The 23,264-nt window shown below is 36.0% G+C and overlaps 1 protein-coding gene across 5 annotated transcripts in view; it reads right to left on the reverse strand.

Moving 5' to 3' along the window:
• Positions 1 to 23,264, reverse strand: part of CASK (calcium/calmodulin dependent serine protein kinase) — a 235,665-nt gene that overhangs the window by 25,013 nt on the left and 187,388 nt on the right. For 3 of the 5 annotated variants that reach the window (XM_067297852.1, XM_067297844.1, XM_067297874.1), the window contains exons 12-18: positions 20,552 to 20,629; positions 19,143 to 19,223; positions 15,395 to 15,583; positions 14,722 to 14,800; positions 9,799 to 9,884; positions 6,882 to 6,950; positions 275 to 343 (exon numbers count right to left, since the gene is read on the reverse strand). In XM_067297852.1, the coding sequence (XP_067153953.1) occupies positions 275 to 343; positions 6,882 to 6,950; positions 9,799 to 9,884; positions 14,722 to 14,800; positions 15,395 to 15,583; positions 19,143 to 19,223; positions 20,552 to 20,629 (651 nt within the window). The remainder of the gene's footprint in view (positions 1 to 274; positions 344 to 6,881; positions 6,951 to 9,798; positions 9,885 to 14,721; positions 14,801 to 15,394; positions 15,584 to 19,142; positions 19,224 to 20,551; positions 20,630 to 23,264) is intronic. The other 2 variants (XM_067297866.1, XM_013941692.2) reach the window with 1 other exon arrangement.

Here is a 23,264-nt window from a genome sequence, read left to right on the forward strand (position 1 = left end):
TTGCTTCACTTTGAGGAAACCGCTAACAATGTTTTAAAGATGGCTGAAGTGTCACATTACAGTTATTAACATTTAACTTACTGTATGGCTTTTAATGAGAAGAATATGTTGGAAAAAAACCTTAAAAAAGAAAATGGGGAGTTATATACGTAATAACCTTGGTTCTATCAGTAGAACATAATTTTCCACTGAGCACACGATAAGTATAACAGTAATGGTAGATGAGCACCAACAAAACTTTCACACTTTCTCTGTGTGGAACTGGAAATCTTACCGAAACAGAATTGTTAGTGCTGCTATGACCATTAGCTGGGGACTGTCTGGATGTAGAGGGGGAATCTCTCTGAAATAAGACACAAGGTTCATTAACAACACAACACTATCACAGGAACACAGATATAAGTAAATGAACAGTTACATCCACAGCCTTATAACCGTTTACTTAGCTGCTTCGTCTGTGAAAGCTTCCACACAACAAACTCCATAAATCTGAACATTTTTCACAGCTGGAGATTCAGATTTGACATTTTGATGTATCCTATGGAATAACTATTTTTATATTGCCTTAGCAATCAAACAGATTTTTAATTACTGAATGTTTGGGACCTCTTAATTCTTACGCGGTTGACAAGGCTAAAGGCTATTAGCCACATTGGAGTCTTTGTTAAAGGTAATTACCTAAAAGTTATATGCTGAATAGTTGGAATGGAATGAGGCACATATTGCATTTTAAACAAGCTTTCAAATCTTTTTTCAGATATGCTGAGGTCAATGTCGCTCAGTTTCTACTCCGTAAGATGGATCTATATGCAGTGTCTGAAAGACAGTTGAAGCTGACATATGAGAAGAAAGTTGGATACTCTCTTCCCCCTCCTCATCCATTCTACAGCTTATTAAGTTTTTTTTCCTCCAATATTCTTATGGGAGTTAACATTAAACTTTGCCAAAACGTATCAAATAAAAAAGGCACCTTTCTTGACTCAGACTACCGGTGTAGCCCTACACTTCAGTGAGAACAGAACAGATGCAGAGTGTGCACTAGAAAATGTTATGGAAAGGAGAATAGGAATTTGTGACTGGGTCTTACAAAGGCAAAAAAGTCACTTGTTGAGCAATCTTTTTCCCATTTTTTTAAAGTATAGTACTTAATTCCATAAGATCAGAAAACTGAATTTAATTAGCCACATCTTCAGGAAATCAAATAATTAACTCGCACATTGTTTTAAAAAAATCCCCTTATCCCCCAAAGGAATTTTGGAATATAATGTTCCACGTCAAAGGTCCATTGAAGAATGTTTGCTAACATAAAATCAAGGATAGCAGAATAAAGGGCTGAGAGAGTTTCCAAAGAAACAAGTCATCCCTGCCACATTTTATCAACACAAGTGCCCTTAGTGAACACATTAGATATCAGAATTGCAGCTAAACTGTTCATGCAACAACATTCATCAAGTTAATCTCTGCCATTAATATTCACTAACGTACAGTAATTACATGATAGAACTCACAGCTATTTTAAGGCATCAACAAACAATTAAAATAACAAGCAATACTTTATCACTCTTGCTGCCCATATGCTTCATGTGTAACAAACTCATTTAGAGCTTCTGGACTTTTTGTTAGACTCATTTGATCTGACTTCATATGAAGTCCCACACATAGCTATCTAGATGCATGCTTTGATTTTAATACAGCTGAGCACAGATTTAACAGTATTATGGCTGTAAAGTCTTTGTGGTTCAAAGTAAGAAGGTCTGTATATTTCTGCTACATGTCTAAGAACAAAATGCATGCTCATTTAGCTCTCGCAGTTATTTGCAATATATAAGAGCTTGGGGGAAAATCAGTTCTAGTTCTATTAACAAAATCATTCCAGCATAACAAATTTCAAACATTCAAATGAGACCACATAAGCTACTTTTTATTGCAAAAAAAGATTATATATGCCTAAAGGGACTGTTACTCCATTTTTTGTATACGGTATATCATCTGCACCTTTAATATCAAATAGTGAGATGACAGACTTTCCAAAAAAGCAGCAGTTTCCTTCTCATAAATAGATCTTCCACTTATATCAATCTCCTCCACAAAGCAGCTGGGCCTTCAGCTCAACAATTCTGGTTTTGCCAATTTTTCTCACTTTCAAGATGAGGTAAAGGATTAATTTTACTTTGGTGGGATTTTTTAAATTTATTTTTTAAATCTAGTTTGTTATGATCTACATGCTATGATCTAGTCAAGTGATGGTTTGGCATGGGAAGACTTTGAAAATGCTGTAAGCACCAAAGTGATTTGGAGAAAAACAAGTTGAGTCCTGTGAAGAATGCCATGTATTTCTGAACTCTGTTGATGGCTTCTCCCTTTGAAGGAAATTTTCCTGGTTTGAGAATATTTTGATTCATATTCCTCAAACAACTCTCAGAAGACAGCATATTACTCGAGGCATATGTTCATCATGAGAAACTGGGGGGGGGGAAAATCTACATTTTTCACTACTATTGGTGACTTCAGTACTAACTGTAAGAAATAAATAAATGGAGCTAGTCAAGAAGCATCTGTACAGTTTTTAAATATCTAGTCATTTTACCCACAATTTCAAAGGCATTTAGATTCTTATTTCCTAGAAACCTGACCTTTCTTTCTGAAAATATCAGGCTCAAAGGTAAGAGAAAAACTGTATATTATGCACAGTCTAATGAGACAGAATGGAATGAGTAGAGACTCCCTTGTAGAATGCTAGGACTTCTTAGAACTAGAGTGGAAAACTTCAGCTTGCATCTTGAGTTTGTTTCTCCACTAAATGAGAAAGTGTCTTAGTCCTCTTGGGGATAAGAGCAGAAAAACATTTGGAGGATCAGATGATTCTGAGTCGTGCAGAAGGGCTATCATCTTATTTCAGTATTACTTGAATATCTACAGTTCTCAAACTTGTCTAACCCCAAGCCAAATAACAAAGCAGCAGACTTTTGGATTCTTGCTCTTCAGTTCAAGCACCACAGCCGAATCCTTAGAGGAAACAATCACAGCCATTTCCAAATGATGGCAAAACTAGTTTCCCAGGACTGATTCCTTGTTCTTATGTATTGATTACGAATGATAAATTAAAAAGTTTGAGATGCAATCCTATAACAAGTCAATTACGTCTACTGGATATGACCTTATCAGCTTAGATCCTGACAAGAACAACTTGATTAATGACATGGTTGTCAGATCCCCAGAAGAATGAGAGAGACTTTTGAAAAATCTGCAAATACATTTCAGTTCCAGTTTTGCTCAAGGAATCTTCCTGGAAGTATTTTTAATACAACTGTAAAAGGTTTACATTCTAAAAAGGTTTACAGTCTTAGCAATAATGGAAACACTGCAAGGCTAAAGAAAAGCTACATAAATATTATTCTTAAATCCATGATGATTACCATTGGATTTTAAAAATCTTATATATATGCATATAAAGGCTTTTCTTCTTAGTGAAGCAATGGAAATGTTTCACAGAGACAACCATAAGAGTTGTTGTTTATATGGAAAGTTCCTTGTAAAACAAATGTACTTCCCTTGGCATTCTCACAAATCCAAAACTATAAAAAGTTACTCAGAGGTTTTTGTCAGTGGTAGGTAAGAATGCACATGTAGCTAGAGCAAAATGTTTACTCAGTTGGACCTAGTATCAGGCGAAATGTCTGCATGGCATATAGTCATCAGCCATTAGAAGAATGTTGTAATTAATACTTAAGTTCACATTTATGCATCAGTCTGCAATTTGCTTGGTATCTGAAGCAGAAAAACCAACATCCTGGCCAATGTGCTATATAGATATATGAATAACTCAGGCTGTGCACCACACTGACTACTAAACAACAGATGTTCTCACAGTAGATCACTGATCAAGACTCTATGGGAACTCACAAGTATTATGTTTTCAAGCAAAGTCTACTCTGCAAAATCAGAACTGTGTGTTAGTGATCAAAAGCTTCTAAGTCTTAAACTGACTGTCAAGATGACAGACTATAAATCCAAACCCAGCCTTAAAACCAGTTTCTTGCACCAGTTTCTACTTTCTTTGTAGAAATTAGAGTAGGGACATGTTTTCAAATTTTGTGGAAAAAAGAATTAGTGTGGCTGATTTGAAAAATTACACAGCAAATAAGTCAAAGAGCACTTCTGAAGCACGGAAGTGTTCCTAAATAATCTCCAGGGATATTAGTGTTTCAATGTGTTCAATTAGTGTTCAATGAATAGTTTATCTTAATTGATAACTCCTATATTCCTTTTGCATCAGAGATTTGGTAGCTAAAGCTATTTGCTTTTAAGAATACCTGCACTGCTTCTCTTAAAAATTAACAAACATTAGGTAAGAAAAATAAAATTCAAGATGAAGTATAGTTGCAATATGCATAACATGGAAGTTCAAAAGTTAAAAACAAAAAACAATGCCCCCAAAACCACCAGCTCCTTCAAAAAAGCCTTAAGAATGCCTTGGAAGCCCTGATAACTGAATGGAAGGCATGGGTGCATGAATCCCTAAAAAACTTGAAATTTTTCACTTGAGATTTTGAAAACTTCCCAGTGACACTGAAGTATTGTTACATCCTGTAAGGACAAGACTTCCCTGTATATGCAAAAGTGGCTTGATATTCAGGAAGCGTCACCTCAACACTCCTCTTAAATGTCCACGAAAGAGGAAAAATATGACAAGTGAGATGCAAATCTCAGTTACTTGAAAATAGGTTCCCCTTAACCTTCCCCCCGCCCCATACCTCTGTATATAAGGGCATATAGGCAGATTCTGTATAAAAGGGGATGTAGGCAGATTATCTCTGATTCTATGAACATTTAATTCTGCATATTTAAGATTAACAAGATATTTTGCAATCCAATGATGTGATCATGGCAGGAGACTTGAAAAAATGGCTGATTCATTTTATATTCCACTGCTGGTAAAACTACACTACATTAGCAACTGTCCATGATGGAAGGCAGGAAAAAAACACCCAACAGAGAGTTCTAGAAATATCTGAAGTACTGCCAAAATTAGCTCAACTAGTAAAATAGCAACAAACCAGTGAAGACCAGATATCTCTGTATATATTCTGCCAGAGAGCACTAGAAGGAATGCTTTTTGTGGCTTACTAATGACATTCAACATCCATTTTTGGCCTCTGTGAATGGCTAAGAACTTGATTCCTCATCTGAATCACAATCCTGAAAAATTCTGAGAAAGAAACTATCTATTTGTAACAAGGACTAGAGATGATTTATTAGGATGAATTTAAAACGTTAGCTTTTTGTGTATACTCTTAACACTTGAAAAGCTAGTCAAAGTCATAGCTGTGACAGAGCAGTTGGAATAGACTCACGTGCCTCTGACTGAAAGAATGCAAAAAAAAGCCACAAACTGTGATAAATATACATGCTTATTTTTTTCCCTGCCTTTGATCACCCATTTCTAGTTTTCCTGTTTTGTCCACATGAAGATAAGAGTCCATGTTCCTCTTTCCTGTGGAATAAATATTGTGAAGAACCTATAGACAGAAAACTAAGGAAAAGAGACGACCCACTACTACTAAAATGACACTTAATGGTATTAATTTAAATTCATATGCTGGACTTATTTTTCTCCAAATAATCATCTTCCTTGGAAGTATATAGTTTTGCCAGTTCCTTTATTTTAATACTGGGAAACAAGGTACTTTTCATTATTATTGCTAGTTACAGCATAGGAGTCAATACATAAATTCCTCAACACACTCTAAAATTTTTATTTGAGATTTTTTTACAAAAGCATTTGAATCTCATGAAAAATGTTTGCTTTTATATTTATACCTCTTAAGGAAATTAGACCTCATAGGTGAAAATCTGTCAAACCTTCTTTCTCTAAAATCTTAACCTTTTATTTCTTGATGACTTCTATTAAAAGTACAGAAGGCAAATAAAAAGAAGTATTTTTTTTCCAAACTGATTGTTCTGAATCACAATAGCAGTTTCTATATGTTCTAGCATCTGCTGAGACATAAAAACAATTAAGATGAAATCCCAGGTCTAATTAAGCTAAGGTGCTTGACTTCAACATGGATTGTGACTTCACTCTTGTAATTCTAATTTGGGAACTGCTTGCGCAGTTAAGCACGTGGCACAGAAAGACTGGCACCAAATACATAGGGCATATGCCATCTGTATGCTTACGCTGGAACCGTATCTCTCAAGTAGCCATTTTCTAGAATTTAATTTCCTTCAAATGAAATCTGGAACATAACTTTGTGAGCAAAAAAGAATCAATCTCAGTTTTACTGTGCAAAAACTATAACATCAAGTTTCTAGCTCAATGAGAACTGAACCCTAAACCTATTTTTCTTCCGCAATGACAAAATATTAATTTTGCATGGGAACATAATATTAAGCCACATGTAACTGCTACAGACAACCATCACAAATTTACCTGAACAGGGTTATACGGAAACAGATTCTTCAATTAACCCTTAACAGCCCAAAGCAATGAAATAATGTTTTATGCTTAAAAAAGGAGGAACATTCCTCAGCTTAGGAACTCTAATAGACTTCCTGGAGAATGCATTTTAAAATGTCATTTTTAAAGGGACTTCCTAAATGCATGAGTTGAAGGAACTCTAGAGGATCCCCTCCTTCTCCCCATTTTTTAAAACAGGCTGTAAAGAGTTAGTTAAGGTGCTGATGAGATGAATATGAAGGCAGGGCTGAGTAGGTAGGTGGGACCTACTCACGTTCCGTTATCTTTGTTGTAAAATTGGTGTGCGTGATCTAACAGGACAGGCAGAAACAATTTCCCAGAAAGCAGTAACATTCAGCCATCAGCAGGCAGTTAGTTACAGGACTGAGGAAGAAATGGGATGGTTCATTAAATTCATTACCTCACAGGATGATGACTGCGTGCGATAACTTGGCACAATCTTGAAGGTGATACTCCCTCGCATTTCCCTCTGCAAGAAGAGGAACACTTCTTTAATGACTAGGACATTGAAGATAAAATCCCCAAATCGCTAATGTTTGAAAGGAAACCATCATAGCTAGTTTAGGAGCAGCAGTACTTTTTCCTGAAGTAAATACTTAGAAAAGCTAAAATATTATGGCAAATTTATCACTTCACTTGGAAACAAACTTTTAGATGGTCTCTTAATAATCTAAAAAGCAAACATACATTATCAGTTTGTTCGCCTGTTTTTTAAATGTCTAGAAAATAGAACTGTATTTTCAGGGAAGAAATGCACAGGTGCATAGGCTTCCTCCGTTTCAGCCTTTTCTTTGTAGCTATATTCTTGTGATCTACACTGTCTCTACTACAAAAGTGACATTTTCTTTCCTTTTAAAACAATATTCAGGCTTTCTGAAAGAGTTGCATGTCACTCCACTATGGGTAGAAACAAGATAGCCTCTCATCAGGACAGAAGATGGGACCTGCTAGTTTGCATTTATTATAGTAAAGAATATTCGTAACAGGTAGTAACTGCAGAATAGCTGTGCATCGTGGCAACATATTTGCATAACCATATTTTCCTAAATGTCAGGTAGCATATAAATGCCACCACATGGCTGACAACTGCAGGATTTGATTTGGGCAGAAAGGTAAGCAGACCACTTCAAGTGAGTCCTTGGTGCCTTTTCCCTTTCTCTCTCTGGCTGGCTTACTGTGAGCCAACAAAATGCAATTTGCCTGGACTTACTTAAGCTTGTCCATCTGGTTTTAGACACAACAAAATGAATAGCGATACCATCCAAGATCCCAGGATTAGGGTTGTACACAGAAAAAAAAAAATGTTATGGAATATAAAACTGACCATCAGCAAGGCTCAAGATGGAGTTTTTCTGCAAAGAACCAGAGAGAGTTTGAAGTATTTTTGCTTTCTTTGTAACATCAATAACCATGTACAATCATCTTTGCAACTTGTCACTACTTTAGTGTATGGCATGATAGGACATACTGAATACAGTAATGGAGTTCAGTCAAGTCAGGAAGCCAAAAGTCAGTTGACAGGAGTAGTCTGGTGAGCCTTGACATCTGGATTCAGGATTTATGCAGATGACGACTTATTTTTCACTCTAAATGTTCCCAACATGGACTGAAGAAGGAATTTGGTATAACGGGGCCATTTGCACATGTGAGAATCCTGTCCCAGATCATATGACACAATTTATGTCTTAGGAATTTATTTTTCTGGCTACAAATAGAAGTGCATCCTACTGTTCGATCCCACTTCAGTGTGTGCTTCTCTCTCCCTCTTTTTTTTTAAAATCATTTAACAATAGGTGGTGTGAGAGAGAAGTGAATTTATAATTTATCACACACTGCTTTAGGGCAGGATTGCCATTCAGAGATAACTAGGCAGGCTGGAGGAATGGGCCAGCAGGAACCTCATGAAATTCAACAAGGCCAAATGCAAAGTCCTGCGCCTGGTGAGGAAGAACCATTTGCTGCGATACTGACTGGGCACTCATTGGCTAAGTAGCAGCTCTGCAGAAAAGGACGGGGGGTGGCCTGATGGACAGTGAGCTACATAGGAACCAACAACGCACCATAGCAGCCATGAAGGCTAACAGCGTACTGGGCTGTATCAACAGGACTGCAGCCAGCAGATTGAGGGAAGTGATTTTTCCCCCTTTTTTGGCATACATTAAACCACAACTGAAATACTGTGCCCAGTTTTGGGCCCCCCAGTGCAAGTGTGTTGATAAAGTTCAGCGAGTTCAGCAGAGGGCTACCAAGATGGTCAGAGGTCTGGAGCACATGATGTATGAGGAGAGGCTGAGGGAAACTGGCTTGTTCAGCCTGGAGAGGGGAAGGCTTAGGGAGGACTTCCTAGTAGTCATCCAGTACCTAAGAAGAGGTTACCAAGAAGATGGAGCCAGACTCTTTACTGAGGTGTATGGTGGGAGAATGAGCTACGATAGTTATAAATTGAAATAGGGGAGGTTTCAGCTGGATACAAGCAAAACTTTTTTCCCCTATGATGATAAACAAGTATTGGAACAGGCGGCCCAAAGAGGCACCTGTCCTGTCAAATCTCTGTCCTTGAAGATTTTCAAGACTCAACTAGACAAAGTCCTGAGCAACCTGGGCTGAATTCAATGCTGACCCTGTACTGAGCAGGAGATTGGACTGGAGACCTCCTGAGGTTACTGTTATTGTCTTTGGATTTGCATAGCAATTATACCAATAGGAATGCAAAGTTTCTTTTCTTGCACAGTATACTCAGTGACCACAATTGGTTTAGATTGAAGATATGAAGAATCAGAGCATAATCTTCATAGACTAACTATGAGTAGCAGAAAGTAGGCAGTATTTTTTCTGTCATGTCCATGAGAGACAAGACAAGAAATTACTGCATTGCAACAAAGGAGATGTAGACATTAGAAAAAAATTTCTAAAACGTAAGACAGTTATACACTAAAGTCGATTGCCCAGAGTTTGGGGAACCTCCATCATTCAATTTTTTTTAAGAGCTGGTCAGACATATATTTGTCAGGAATGATTTGGTGACTATGAAATTCTCCCTGGGACTAAAGGGAATAAACAAAATGGTATCCGGAGGGGCCTTCTTGTATAATGTGCAAAAGACTGTATAATGTGCAAAAAAGACACTAGACACTATAATGTGCAAAAAAGACACTAGGAAAAGAAAAGGGAAGAGCCTGTTCCCTGAATGCTATAACAGTAAGATTTTACAGGCCCATGCAGACTGTCAAGAAAAAGGAGAAGCCACACTGCAGTGAAGAGTTTTGTCAAAAGACGACACTTCTATAAAGAACATCAGCAAGCTTTCAGGCACTTACAAGCATTTTTTGTAGTTGCTCTACAGTTTGATTTGCCACACTGATCCCATTTATTTCTCGGATTTCATCCCCTACATGTAGCGTACCTGCAGATTTAACAAAACAGATGATCACCACATACAGTTATGAGAAAACTGTAAGACAATACTAACATTCATACAAAGCCATAATTATGAAACAACACTGAAGTAAGAATTTGAGCTAAATTCAGAAAAGGACAATAGTAGCTATGCATTAGGAATTGGTCTTTCAGAGTGAAGTCAATAAGCCAGCATAAGATGCCCTGGCACCATATATAGTACAGGGAAAAAACAACAGTCCGCTTACCAGGACACTCCAAAAACCTACATGCTGAATAGAAAGCCACCTGCAGCTAGTCAGCTGGAAACGTTCAGAAATATCTATCCGAAATCACCAAACCCAAATATTAGAGACAAGTATTTTATCAAATGATTACTTAATGTAGTTTGGTCTCTGGCCACACACTCAATTTTATCTGTCAGCTGTTTTATTTCTTCATTTCTGTGATTTTGAAATGCATTTTATGTATGTACAGGTAACGCCAAGTTGAATGCAGATGCCTGGTGTGACTCTCTACAACCTCAGACCATGAAGCAAATCTCTGCTTATCTTAGAAGAGTCATAAATTGATCTGCTGAAGCTGAAATGGGAATGGCATGCCCTGAGTTAGAATGACAGGACTTTTAAGACACTACAAGAGATCAACAGGGATGCACCAATGAATTACATATTCTCCAGACTAGGAGCAATCTAGCAGGCTCTTTTTGGACCATAATTTTAGACTTGAGTAGTTCAAGCCCCTCTAATTTTCTAGTAGTTCTTCAAAAAACCTCCACGACTTATTATTAGCCAGAAGATGTTTTTCCTCTATAACGAAATAATGTGACAAGACCATCATTCCACACAGATACAACATTAACTTCATGTACATTACTTTCTGCTGTATGACCTAAATAATTTATGCAAGTATCCTTTTCTGAATGATGTACCTGATACAATCAATTTTACTTGGAAAACAAATAGCTCACAAACTTCCCCCCTCCAAAAGTATATCTATAGAACATCACCTGAAAAAAGCAAGTCAACTAGAATTCTGAAGGTTTTTTTAAATTCTTAAACTTTTTCCTGGATTAAAATAGTCACTTTTCCAAAGAACACCCACACTAGTAAAACATTGAGCCTGACAAACATATGAAATTCAAACTGTGTGTCTGATAAACCCAAGCAGAGCCTGAATGAAGGAGAACAATCCCGAACTGCCTTGCTGCTGTGCCAACCTCACGCAGCAGTACTGCAGAAGAGAGTCCAAAGTTTACAAAAACTTTCAGTACATTCAGGATTAAGTCCTTCAGTCACATTAAGTGCTCTGAGCAATTCTACAGAAGCTAATCTGTTGATAATGATAAAAAAAGAAAGATTCATCACAATTCTTCCACTCTTCAGCAGAAAATTTATTGCAATTAATACTTTACTGAATGTGAATGCAACAATCCTGCATTTGAATTTCAAATTAATCTAGTTCACATCTAGAATATTAATGACCAAATCTCTAGTGAAACATTTGGAGAATTTAGTTTTGGCAGACTTTCTCAGGAAGCCATTCAATACCCAATTCTCAAAAAATATTCTAAAAGAAATGTGGCCCTGTTTTTATTGTATCATGTCAAACCTAAATTGTATTTGAAGTGAGTGTAATTGTTATGAAACAATAACACTGAATTACAAAGAGCACATGCCCTGGAATAGTATCTACTTTTTTTGGCATTATTCAAAACATAAATCTGATGAAGTTAAATAGTAGAATGAGAATCTGACTCTCTAGTAGCTTTGTATCAAATCATTTCAAGAGTGCACTTAAATAAAATCCCCTCTTCTGGAACATTTCCCATTTCTTTTACTCTGACAGAAGTGAACTTTGTTCTGTATGTGACTGGAATGTAGCAGTATTCATAAAAGTGGGGAATAGAGAATGGCCATTTAACATCAGAGGGTCATTTTGTTGTAAGGGGTGGATGGGTTGGTAAAGCACAGGAAGAAATTTCCAAACTGAGGGAAGAGGCTTTTATTATTTGCAGAATTCTTCTTTTCTTTATATATATTCTTGTTGGAAAAGAGTATACTTGACATCTCTAAATATGAATCTTCCCATTTGTTGCTCCCATGACCTGTTACAGATATGCTTAACCATCTAACTTGGGTTCCTTTTCAACTGGTTGTATTGTGTTTATTCAAAACTTTGAATATAAGCTATTCATGATTTATTCATGTAATAATAAAGGATAAATGGATTTCTGGAGTAAATGATTTCCTTCGTTGTCTTTGCACGCCACAGTGAAGACATTTTTAGAAAGTGCGTGCTGCTGCTCTACACAGAATTAGAAGAGCTCCTACCCTATTAGGGAGAAGGAGGAACAAATTTTCAGAGTCTCTATTCAGAAATATGTTTTGTAGCCAAAGGAAAATTCTGTAGCTTGGAGACTATGAGGCTGTGAATACACCATCATACTTTCACCAAGTCGTCACATGGATTTTGTTAGAATTGCATAAACCTTATCCAAGGGTATCAGTGACTTAAAATCACAGTGTAATTCTATTTTGGTGAGATTGACATTAAGTCACTTTGAGAAAGTAGCATACATAATGTACAACTGCTGTTTTTCCTGTTGGGTTAAATGGGCAGACAGTAAGTCCTCTCTCTTCTTTGGGAATTTGATTTTTCAAAAAATGCCACATTGGGACCTCTTCTAAAACAAATCTTAAAGTGAATTCACCTTTTGGCATACATACCCCAAAACCAGTCAGTCATCAGGAAAAAAATCTGTGGGTTATGACAGTGAGACCTGTTAAGAGCTCAGACTATATGCAGCAGATCCCCTGAAAATATATTTACAACATAAGAAGTCTAAACAGATTACATGGATAATAAATGAATGGACACTTGAGCTAAGTTAAAGCACAGATGTGAGAGTGAAAACCAAGACGTACTTAAGCCTAAGATCCAAGATGCAATTCATATACTTACCCTAAAAAAGCAGACAGGTCAATGAACTGACAAATTTTAACAACTAAAACTGATATTTCATATTCATCAAGCTGAATCCTCTAGAACATGAAAGCAGATAGCATCTTTACAATCCTATCTTCCTACTTCAACTTCCTCATCCTTTCAGTAAGGATAATTTTAATCAGCAGGACCAGACTCAGCTGGCATATAAATGATAGGCAGACTTCACAGCAGCTACAGTATTTTGTGATTTGGAATTGCGCAGTTTGCACTTAATAGCACTAAGTGAAATTATACAGTTCCTGTAACGCTCCCAGTACTATTAAGTTATTGTCATTACTGCCTGGCAGTCTACCATACAAAAAGAGGAGAAAGCAGAAATAATAACATTTTTAAAACAAAATAAAAAAAGCCACAGACCCTGTCAAGGGAGTTCAAAAGATATGTTGTGCTTGAGATCACTGTCAGCTTACATTTGTGCTGTTCTGTTCAGTAAAAATATCCTAAATACAGTCATTTTGAATGAAGCAGTGAAGTAACAGGTATCTATAGAGTGCTAACGAAATTAAAAACACTCAAAAAAAAGATGACAAGACTACAGAAAAACTGAAGTATGGTTCATTTCCCACCTAAACCTATGTGCAGAAGAGCTACCTTAACTAGACAAAGTACACAGAATGGAATTTTCAGAAATAAAAGGTGCTGCATAATAAAAAGGAAATAAAACAGAGTTCTAATGGACATAACTGGAACTCTTTAACAGGTTTTGAAAGGTTTTTATTACCCAGTAATGGAACACAGTCACTTGAAACAATACTCTGTAGAGGATCACCATTACCTAAGTATATTTAGAAAAACCCTTCTTCCTGCAAATCTTAGAGGACAATCTCCTTTTAAAAGTCTCTTTTAGAATCCAATTAAATTTCAGTTCAGAGAGTCCTTTAAAGGAATATACAAATCTATATAAATTCTCATCTTTGCTTGTATGAAAAGCAACTTTTATACTTTTTGATTTGGTCAAGGAATCTAAATGAACATATCTTGGAAAGCATCACTACATTTTTCCCGGTTTTGTATTTTGTTTTCCTAATGATCTGCTCCTAACTTCTTTTGAAATAGGGTTATTTCAAAAGGCTACAAGGAACTTTGGTCTAACAAATTATGACAATTTTTGTCTTTATCAAAAGAAAAAGTTCACAAAACGGAAAAACTAAAGTAAACCTTTTAAAGGTGCGATCCAAACTTGCAGCTAACAACCTAACAGGGAAGCTTATATCTGTTTAAAGTAGAACAAAGTCCAGCTATTAGTTATTTCTGACATCTGATCTGTATATACAAAATAGGAAAAGGAGTAGACCGGAGATGAGAAAAGATGCGTGTCTGCAGGGTTTGCTATAGTAGTGAAAACTGAAAATAAAAATTCAAGTTGTAGGCACAAGAAATATTTCTGTTTCCCAAATCATTTTTACAAGCCTCAACACTGAATGTACAAAGATCCCCAGGAATTCTGTGAAAAGACATGGAGAAGCCTGAATTTTTTGCTGAACAAAGCTCTTTCATTTTGCAAGGAAAAGTACTGTAACTATCCTAAAGATTTTTTTTTTTAAAACAGTATTTTATAAGTATGGCTTAAAAAAAACTATTGGCACTTCAATCTCTTGATCAGCTATAATCCTGTTCCCCTAATTAAGGAAACATATGGGCCCTTATCTGAAAACACTGGCAGACCTCTAAAACTGCAAGGTGATAAAGGCAGTAAACAGGACTCCATCCAGATAGAGAGGTCTACTACTACAGAATCGTAGCAATCAAAATGAATAATATGTTTTGCTACATTTTGTACAAAATAATCTAAATAATCCTATTTGAAAATAAAACTACTTACGACAGATGATTACCTTGCCTGTGAATCATTCCTCCATGCATAATTCTTGCCACGATGCAATGGTTCAGCTCATTCATTTTCAAAGTGATTCCCTAGAGACAGAAATTGTTATACTCTTAAGATAAAACATTAAAACATTCAGCACTGTAATTCTTCAGTGGTTAAGAATGGTCACTTTTCCTGAAAGTCTGAAGATAGGGTACAAATTTTAACATAAAAACCTTTACTTAAATATGCCACTTAAATATGGGCAGGGTATATATTTAATTTTACAGATGGATTACCTTGCAGTGAAAACAGATGCCATTTATCAGATGAAGATGCAATAATTTAATACACAAGCATATAAGATTCTGGTTTGTTAAAAATGTAATTTTGCATTGAAGTGCAAACAGTCCAGCACAGTTTTGTTTTTAAGCTTGATCTAGCATAACTACTGCAAGGTCGTTTTTCAACAAAATCAGTTACAGTGGTACAGCCTGTAGTGTGAATACATGCATAGCATTTTAAAATATCTTCCTTCACAGGAGGATATACACAGAAGGATAAGTGTATACACTGGATGCTGAACTATTCCAACTATATGGGCAGCTCTACTTCAAAGTGAAGAAACTTGCTTTGAAATCACCATAACACTGGTCTTTAACAGTAAAGGGTCAAGAAAAATACTAAAGTTCCCTCCATACCATTGGTTCATCTGTGTTCTTCTGGAACTGTACCAGTCGAACTCGTGTTACATTCTCCATATCCATGTCGCCGTTGGCGCTTTCTGGAGAATCTCCGTTTAAGTATGGAGAGGTGGGAGGAGGTGTAACTCTCAGCGCTTCATCACTGTAAACTTCATGTGCCACTACATCATGAGTTTGAAGTAAGGCCTAGAGGAAATCACAGTAACAAAATATGAGACTTTCATAATCTCAGATGTCCCTGCTCATTCTTTGTTAAGTGTTTTTGTATTTCTCCAAAAATTAGAGCAAATCCAAGATACTACTGCCTCACTTTCTATATAGGAACTTTTCTCTTAAAGGAATCTAATATAAACTTCAGCAGACTTCAAATGCATACACACATGCCCAGCCTTTGAAATCTGCACGAGTGAATCTAGCTTTCTAATGCAGATATCCCAGTGAGAATGCTGCTGCTCCCCTTCTCCCTTACCTTCTTAACACCTGCAAGGTTTATTGAAACTAATGGGAACTGTTAAGGTCAGAATTAGGCTATCTCTATTTACATGCCTAGACATAGAAATTAGGAAGCTGATTTTTAGTGCAAACTATTCTATAATGAATATCCTTGTAAAATGAAAATTTATTCAGATCCCGTAGTAGTTCACTATAACAAAGACAGACTGTGGGTCAGTACTGACTGAAAAAATGAAATACTGCTTTTTATTGTTTACTAACATAACCACTTCCATATTCTCCCTGTCCCCTCAAAGCACAGACCCAGCACAATCACACCAAATTCCAAATGCCTGATAAAAATTAGTCTAAAACAATAAATTGCTCAATTACTACTTCATTATTTTTACTCTGTTTCCTGCTGTAATGAAAGGCACAACTGCAACTGATTAAATGTACTTAAATATCTTTGATAAGCACAGCAACTGACTGTGTAAGCATTCTAAGCTAGGGCAAAGACATTAAGCCTATACAACTGTAACACATTATTATGAGATAAAGTTGGACAAAGTGTAAACATTTGCAAAGCAGTATTCAAAGAGTATCAGGCTTTTCTGTAGTACTCATCCCAGGGGATCTTTAAGAACTCTGTGGATCATCTCCATTTCATATTTGCATTGCACTCTTACTAATGAAGATATTATGGCTAGCTTGCTTCTGTCTGAAAACTAAATAGGATTTATACATGAACGTGCTAATACTATACCTCTATTAATTCATCAAGGACCAAACAGAGAAGGGCTTCTCAGTTCAGGATTGAAAAATCAAACCATGTTTTTACAATATATAATGCAGAATATCAGTCACCACAGCAGTTTGGTCAATCTATGTTATAGTTAATGTGTTGATAATTTTCATTTAACAATACACCGAATGCTCGTAACTTCTTAACTTGCAAAACCCAGTCTCGCAAGGCTTGAGACTGACTGCCTAGAATTTGCTTTGGCAGAGAAATCTGACTTTGCAACTGCTCAGTCTTCAATTAAAATGTTTAAGGGGGACTTAAACTGAAATGAGTGATACAAAAACATCCCTACAAAATGTATTTCTGAAGTGGAATTCAAGGCAGTAATGGGATTTTCATGGCTTCTATAAAATCCTAAGTTTGTTCTCATGATAGCACTTCTGAAGTGTACCATATTCTAAAGGATAATTTCATAAATTTATCAAAACTATTTAGTCCTCATCAAAAATACTTTTTATGGAACTGCAGCAAGAGAATTCTGACAGCTGGTTTTAAATTTATGAGGATATCAGTTGGAAATAGAGATACCTATAAAAGATGATTTCAGACTCACTTTTTTTGTTGCTTGATTTAACATATTAAATTTTGATATGCCACAATGAAAATAATTTATACTTAAAAAGTGGTCTTTCTTCATAGGGTAAAATGTTTTTTGCAATTCTGTGTAGTACTTAGGCAAAAAAGATAAATAAGATTAATTTGTCAGATTCCAAAAAAGGAGCTGAGTACCAGTTAGTACCGTTTCTGTTTTCTTTCTTTCTTTTTTTTTCAATCTGTCCTAGAACATGGCTGAGTACCATTGTACCTTGTTTTATTGTCTATTTCAAGCATGTATCCCTGTTAAATGTTGAACCACATCTGCTACAGATTCAGGATTGGTATTATCCTCAGGCAGTGGCATATCAGGGTGTTGCAGAGAACAGAGGAGAAAAACCATATGTCTGCGTTAGCAGTTAGTGCAATGAATTAGGAATGGTCAGCAGGGTAGACAGCTTTGGGTGCTGAGGACCTGATGTTCACACTGTATGCGTTTCAGGCGCTTTTAATTCTGACAGCTTCTGTCCTGTCCTGTGGACTGAATGCCCATTAGCAGCTGGATTACACTGGATAAGCTTCTGGAGCACATCTTCAAGTTTAATTTTATCTGAAGGGAGTCTAGTTTGCATGCTTTGAGACCTGTACGTGATACCAGCCAAAGCATTGTAAAGGGATAATCAGGAGAGTCAATTCATTTGGCACCGCAAACATTAAAACAGATGCACCCAAAGCTACTCTGGTCATCAAAAGAACATACTGGGACATGCAGCTATCCAGATTTCATCTTATACCTGAATATGAGGGTGGTTTCAGCTCACTCTTTCTTGGAAATTAGGTTTATCCTTCAGGCTTTTTACAAGACCGTAATTCAGCTTTCAGGTGAGCAAACTCCACAAAGCCCACAGCATATAATCCTTGGGTTAGGGAGAGTCACAATACATTATTTTAAACTGACAATAATGTATATCAGATTTAAGAAAACAGTGTTTTATTTCTGAAGCTTGTGAACTTTATCCACAGCATAAACAAAAGAAATTCTTCAGCTAATTTCAAAAGATTGTGAACTTCAGTGATTTGAATTAGGTTATTAAGTGGTCACATCCCTGAGCTTAGGATCAATACTGCCCACAAATCAGGTTTGTGAAACAGTAGCTGATAGGTAATACAAATTCACTAGACAGTGTACGCTATTGATTTATTGTGATCTAATGTTAAATAATCATGTATTTCAGAACAAATTCACATATTTTTATCCTAACGAGACCTTGGGAAAAAAAGAATAGAGGATCCCAGTTCTGGCTACGGAGATCCAAAAGGCTTCTTTGCTCTTTTCATATCCCTCCCAGCTAGTCCCAAAAGACCATGAAACTGTGAGCATAATTTGTATTACTCCAAATTGAAGCACTAAACTAGAGGCCTTTGGGCTGGCCCAATGAAGTTTCAGTTGCCTAACTAGTCAAATAATTCTACTTAAGAAACAACTGATTTATGTTTTGTATGGGAGGGAAAAAAAGGGCTACTGCATTGCCATTATAAAGGGTTAGTGAAAATATTAGAGTTCAACCAATAATACATAACTCCTGTTATCAGCATGATTTTCATATTTTTCATGCTGTTTTCTCTTATGATTCCTCTTTGGAACAAAAGGAAGGAAAATAAAATCAAAATAAAACATCTGAAGAACTGTCCTATCTGATGAGCACTGGCCCTTTGAATAAGCATTCCTAAAAACTGTTGCTTAGCCTTGTAACAGCTGCATGCTATGCAATCGCTTGCAAATATATTAGTCCCACAGTAATTGTAGCTATTTTGCCAGTTAGTAGATTAGAAATATTTACGAATAGGTATATTGTATTTGTATGAAGTTTCATCACTTGTAGGTTTTAGGGATAACTTACTGAATTAAAGTTTTTTGTTTTTTTTTAATAATGATGAACATATTTAAAAACAACAAGAGCATTATTTGCTTACCATGAAATGAGGTTGTGTTAAAATACGCTTTAGTTCCTTTGCATCATTGTTCTCTGGGTAACATGAAATTTCTTCCAATACCTGCAAAACAAGCAGGAAAAAAGTCAATAACTTTCTTTTAAAATAAAACTATTAAACAAACAAATGGAAACCCTCATTGGTTGATCAAAATACCTTCTAATGATAATACAAAAAAAGGTTATGACAGAAAAGGGCTTAGGAGAATGTCCCCCCACAGAGTCTAAGAGAATATACATCTCACTTCAATTTTCTTTCTGTGAGATGAAAGAAATTTGAAGGAAACAGTTGCTCTTTTTTCAATCAATGACACTAACAGTAAGTATCATGGAGACAGAAGTGAAGCACTAACCACAGGTGACATATATCAACCCCATCAATTGCTACTTTCACACACAGTCTCAAACTTAATAAACAATCAGTATAAAAGCAAAATTAAAAATACATATAAAATATCCTCTCTGCAAATTAAACTGTTACAAACATGAAATGTAGATGGTCCATCTGCTGCACCACCTCCAAGCTCCAGATTTTATAAAATCTGGGCCATATTTCAGCTTACCATTGGGGGAAGGAGGAGGGAGTAAATGTTTTAACTCATTTGCTTGCAGCATGATATTTTCACCTGTATTTTCAACATGTAACTATTCAGACAATGAAAGCAGAGCATTTTGGAAGCACCTCTCAGGACATACAGCTAGGAAATTTTGCAGAATAGAACTTTGGGGCTTCTATCAGTGTGACTTCAGTTATTACACACTGTTTTACAGTCTTCTTGTTCACTCTTTTATAATAGCACTGTAAACAAGTTTTTCCTATGACATCACCCTGAACAATTGTACTATTTTTACTGATGATATATAATAGAACTATTTATTTATTACTTGTCTTGCATTTGTTAGGTATAAGAATTAAGAAATTCTGTGGTGTATTTATCTTTGGTTGCTATGGCCAAACTTTATTGCATCTCTAGGTTCGCTTTTCTTAGAACTACTATTGATACTCCTGTTTTTTCAATTGAAAAAGCTGATACCTAAAAAAATATATATGTATTTTAGGAAGAAGTCGTACAAACATAAAACTTTTGCTGCAGGGGATTGTTTTGAGCACAAAAGATATTGCATTTGCCCAACAGGAGTACTCCTTTTAATACTGCTGTTATTATGTCAAAGGTTAAATGATGAAACTGAATAATATATATAATCCTTACAGACATAATGGAATTCTGCAAGTTTATGCAACATGTTATGTAACTTAAGTAAGTAAAGTTAGAAGTAATTCCAGAGATTAATTAAGATTAAAAGCCAGAATACCTATCTGTATTTTAAACGATGATGAAAATGTTCCACAATAAGACTTTCAAAGTCAGAAATATATTTTAAAACCATTACCTCTTTGGCTCTCTGTACAGCATCACTTGGAGGATTCCTGATTTGCGGTGAAGATTTTGTGTTAATTTTGTCGTAAAGCTGAAATAACAAGAGAACAAACTGTTGAAATCACATGCTTTGTATAGTTATGATGAGCCCTAACAAAAGTCTGCCTACATTACCATAAGTAAGGTGAACTGGTGAACTGCAAGTCTAACTAAAAACTATTCAGAATTCTACAGATATCTTCAAAGGGAAGTACTCAAATACAGAAAATAAAAATGTAAACAAGCATTCAAAATACACAAGGGAACCTAACAGTAATAGTTTTAATGGAATATATTTAGATGACAAACAGCGAGTGCCAAGAAAAAACCCAGACACATCGATTCAGCACCGAATCACAGCACTGTAAAGGATGAGTTGGTAAGAACTCCAAATTTCCGTTGCTCAACAGAGCTGTCAGGAGCTCTCCTTTGCGAAACTGCCGTCCCCACTGTTTGGGACAGGACTGGCCTCGGGCATTTGAAAAAAAGAATCCCCCACACTATAGGAGTATTGTCTTCTCTTTGTCACATGAAACATCATTCGGTTTTAGAAGAGATCTAAATTACAATAAATACAACCCTATCACACCATCATTTTAACTGTGTTCCTTAACAGTCTAATGAAAACATTGAACATTTCAAATCTATGCTCATATAAGAACTAAAAGGGGAAACAACATCATTTACAGAAACATTGCCCATGCAACAGATGTACCAGCGTCTTGGAGAAAGAAGAGTAGAAAAGTCAAGCTAAACCAGTTTCCTCCACATCCAACAACTTTACTTTCTCCTGTCAAAAACAATTCTGTACTCAATAGTTTAAGAAGCAACAGCCTTTGGCCAGTGTTAAAAGCTCTTGAAATCAAGGCTTTCTGCTAGCTTATAGTTCAAGAAATAATTTAGCTGCACATACAATTATTCGTTTTCACCTTTTCTTAAATAAGCAAACAAAACCCACCAAAACCCCAGCAACCCCAAATTACTAAGTTTCATATTTATATGCCACTTGAGAAACAGCATCAAGCACTGTGTGGGAGAAGCTGTTGGAAATGCATGATACACAACATGAATGTTACTACTGAGTATATTTTTCTAAACAGTCGCACACGCATCCTGTTTAACATTAATGAAATTCCAGAAAAGTTAGGATGAAAATACAATTTATTAGTTATCTCTCACAACTGTTTAAAAGCTAAGTATTTCATTGAAGTGGCTTTGTTATGCTGATCCAAACCAACTGGCAGATTACAAAAACAGATATATATATTTTTGACACTGTCATGGGAGAGGATCCGGTATCTTCTGAGAAAAGGAAGGACACAACAAAGAAAGCAGGAAGGGAAGTGCCTGGAAGGACATTTAGGAAAAAAAACTCAACAGAAAGTTCAAACTAAACAAGGTTGTATTTATTTTTCTGTAGCTTACTGAGCATACTATATAACTTCATACTGAGGTATACATTTAAATTTGATCTCCTAGGACAGCTATTTACTGAGATTTGCTTCCAAGGCACCAACTTGTTAGAGAGAGACTCTGACAATACTTACAAGAAAAACCTTCATATTTTCCTTAAGGCCTAAGGCCTATATATTACCCAAGCCCTGGGATTCCTCCATTATTTCTGGAGGAAGAACACAGCCTGAACTGGGGAAAGTATATTTTGGGGAGCTTTGCCAGCACCAACAGATCTCTTCTAGAGAATCTTCTTTCGTATTCTACCGCCAAAGCCCATTGCAGTGGAAGGACCGGTTCATGTATCTAATAGAAACACTGGTGTAAGCAGTGCATTACATTTTTACCAGGAGTATAACGTGCTTTTCCCTAACATTCTGTCCAACCTTAACTCTAAAAAACAAGAAGCCACCAAAACCCCAAACAAATCTGAAGAGAAACTTGAACCTCTCAAACTTCAAATGAATTTTAAAGTGGTAAGTTCCTAATTAAAATCAGGAACATTTCATGAAGCAATACCGATTCAAGAAAAAAAATATATATACCTTTACTTTTTCTTTCTTTAACTGAGTTACCATCATTTTAACCTCTGCATGCAAGGAAAAAGAAAAGTGTATTTTCTGGCCAAATGGAAGATCATACATATAGAGAGCAAAGAAGGTAAGTAATACATACACAGGAGGAACTATCTTGACGGGGGGAAGAGGGGATCTCAGACAGTCAGAAAGCATAAAGTCACCTGAATATGAGTTTCTAACAGTGCAACACTATGGCCAAAGGCCATAATATAATGGCAACATCAACTAAGAAATAAGAAGATTATATGTTGTTTATGGTGGGACCACAACAAATCACTGTTCTGTCCTAGCATTCAATATACAGGAAGGATGTTAAAAGAAAGCTCAGAGAAGCCTTCCAAAAAGATATCTCCCTCCCCTTGAGTATTATAAAAGGCTTAAAGACAGAAGTTTGATAATATAGGGGTATTTAGTTTAAGTGACAAAACTATGACATAATCCGTTGAAAGGAAATAGTTGGGACAAATTCAGAGTAGAACTAAAGCACAAATGTCAACATTGCCAGTAACTGAGGGTGGGACTGATTTTCTCGCTTTGGAATTTTTAAAGTCAGAAGTAGATATTTTTGCAATGGTATACTCTAATTGAAATTCATGCAATTTCCAGCTTACCATGGGATCAGGCTACATCACTACAATTGCTTCTCCTAGCCACATA

Source organism: Apteryx mantelli, chromosome 1, assembly GCF_036417845.1.
Source record: "Apteryx mantelli isolate bAptMan1 chromosome 1, bAptMan1.hap1, whole genome shotgun sequence".
NCBI classification, from domain to species: Eukaryota; Metazoa; Chordata; class Aves; order Apterygiformes; family Apterygidae; genus Apteryx; species Apteryx mantelli.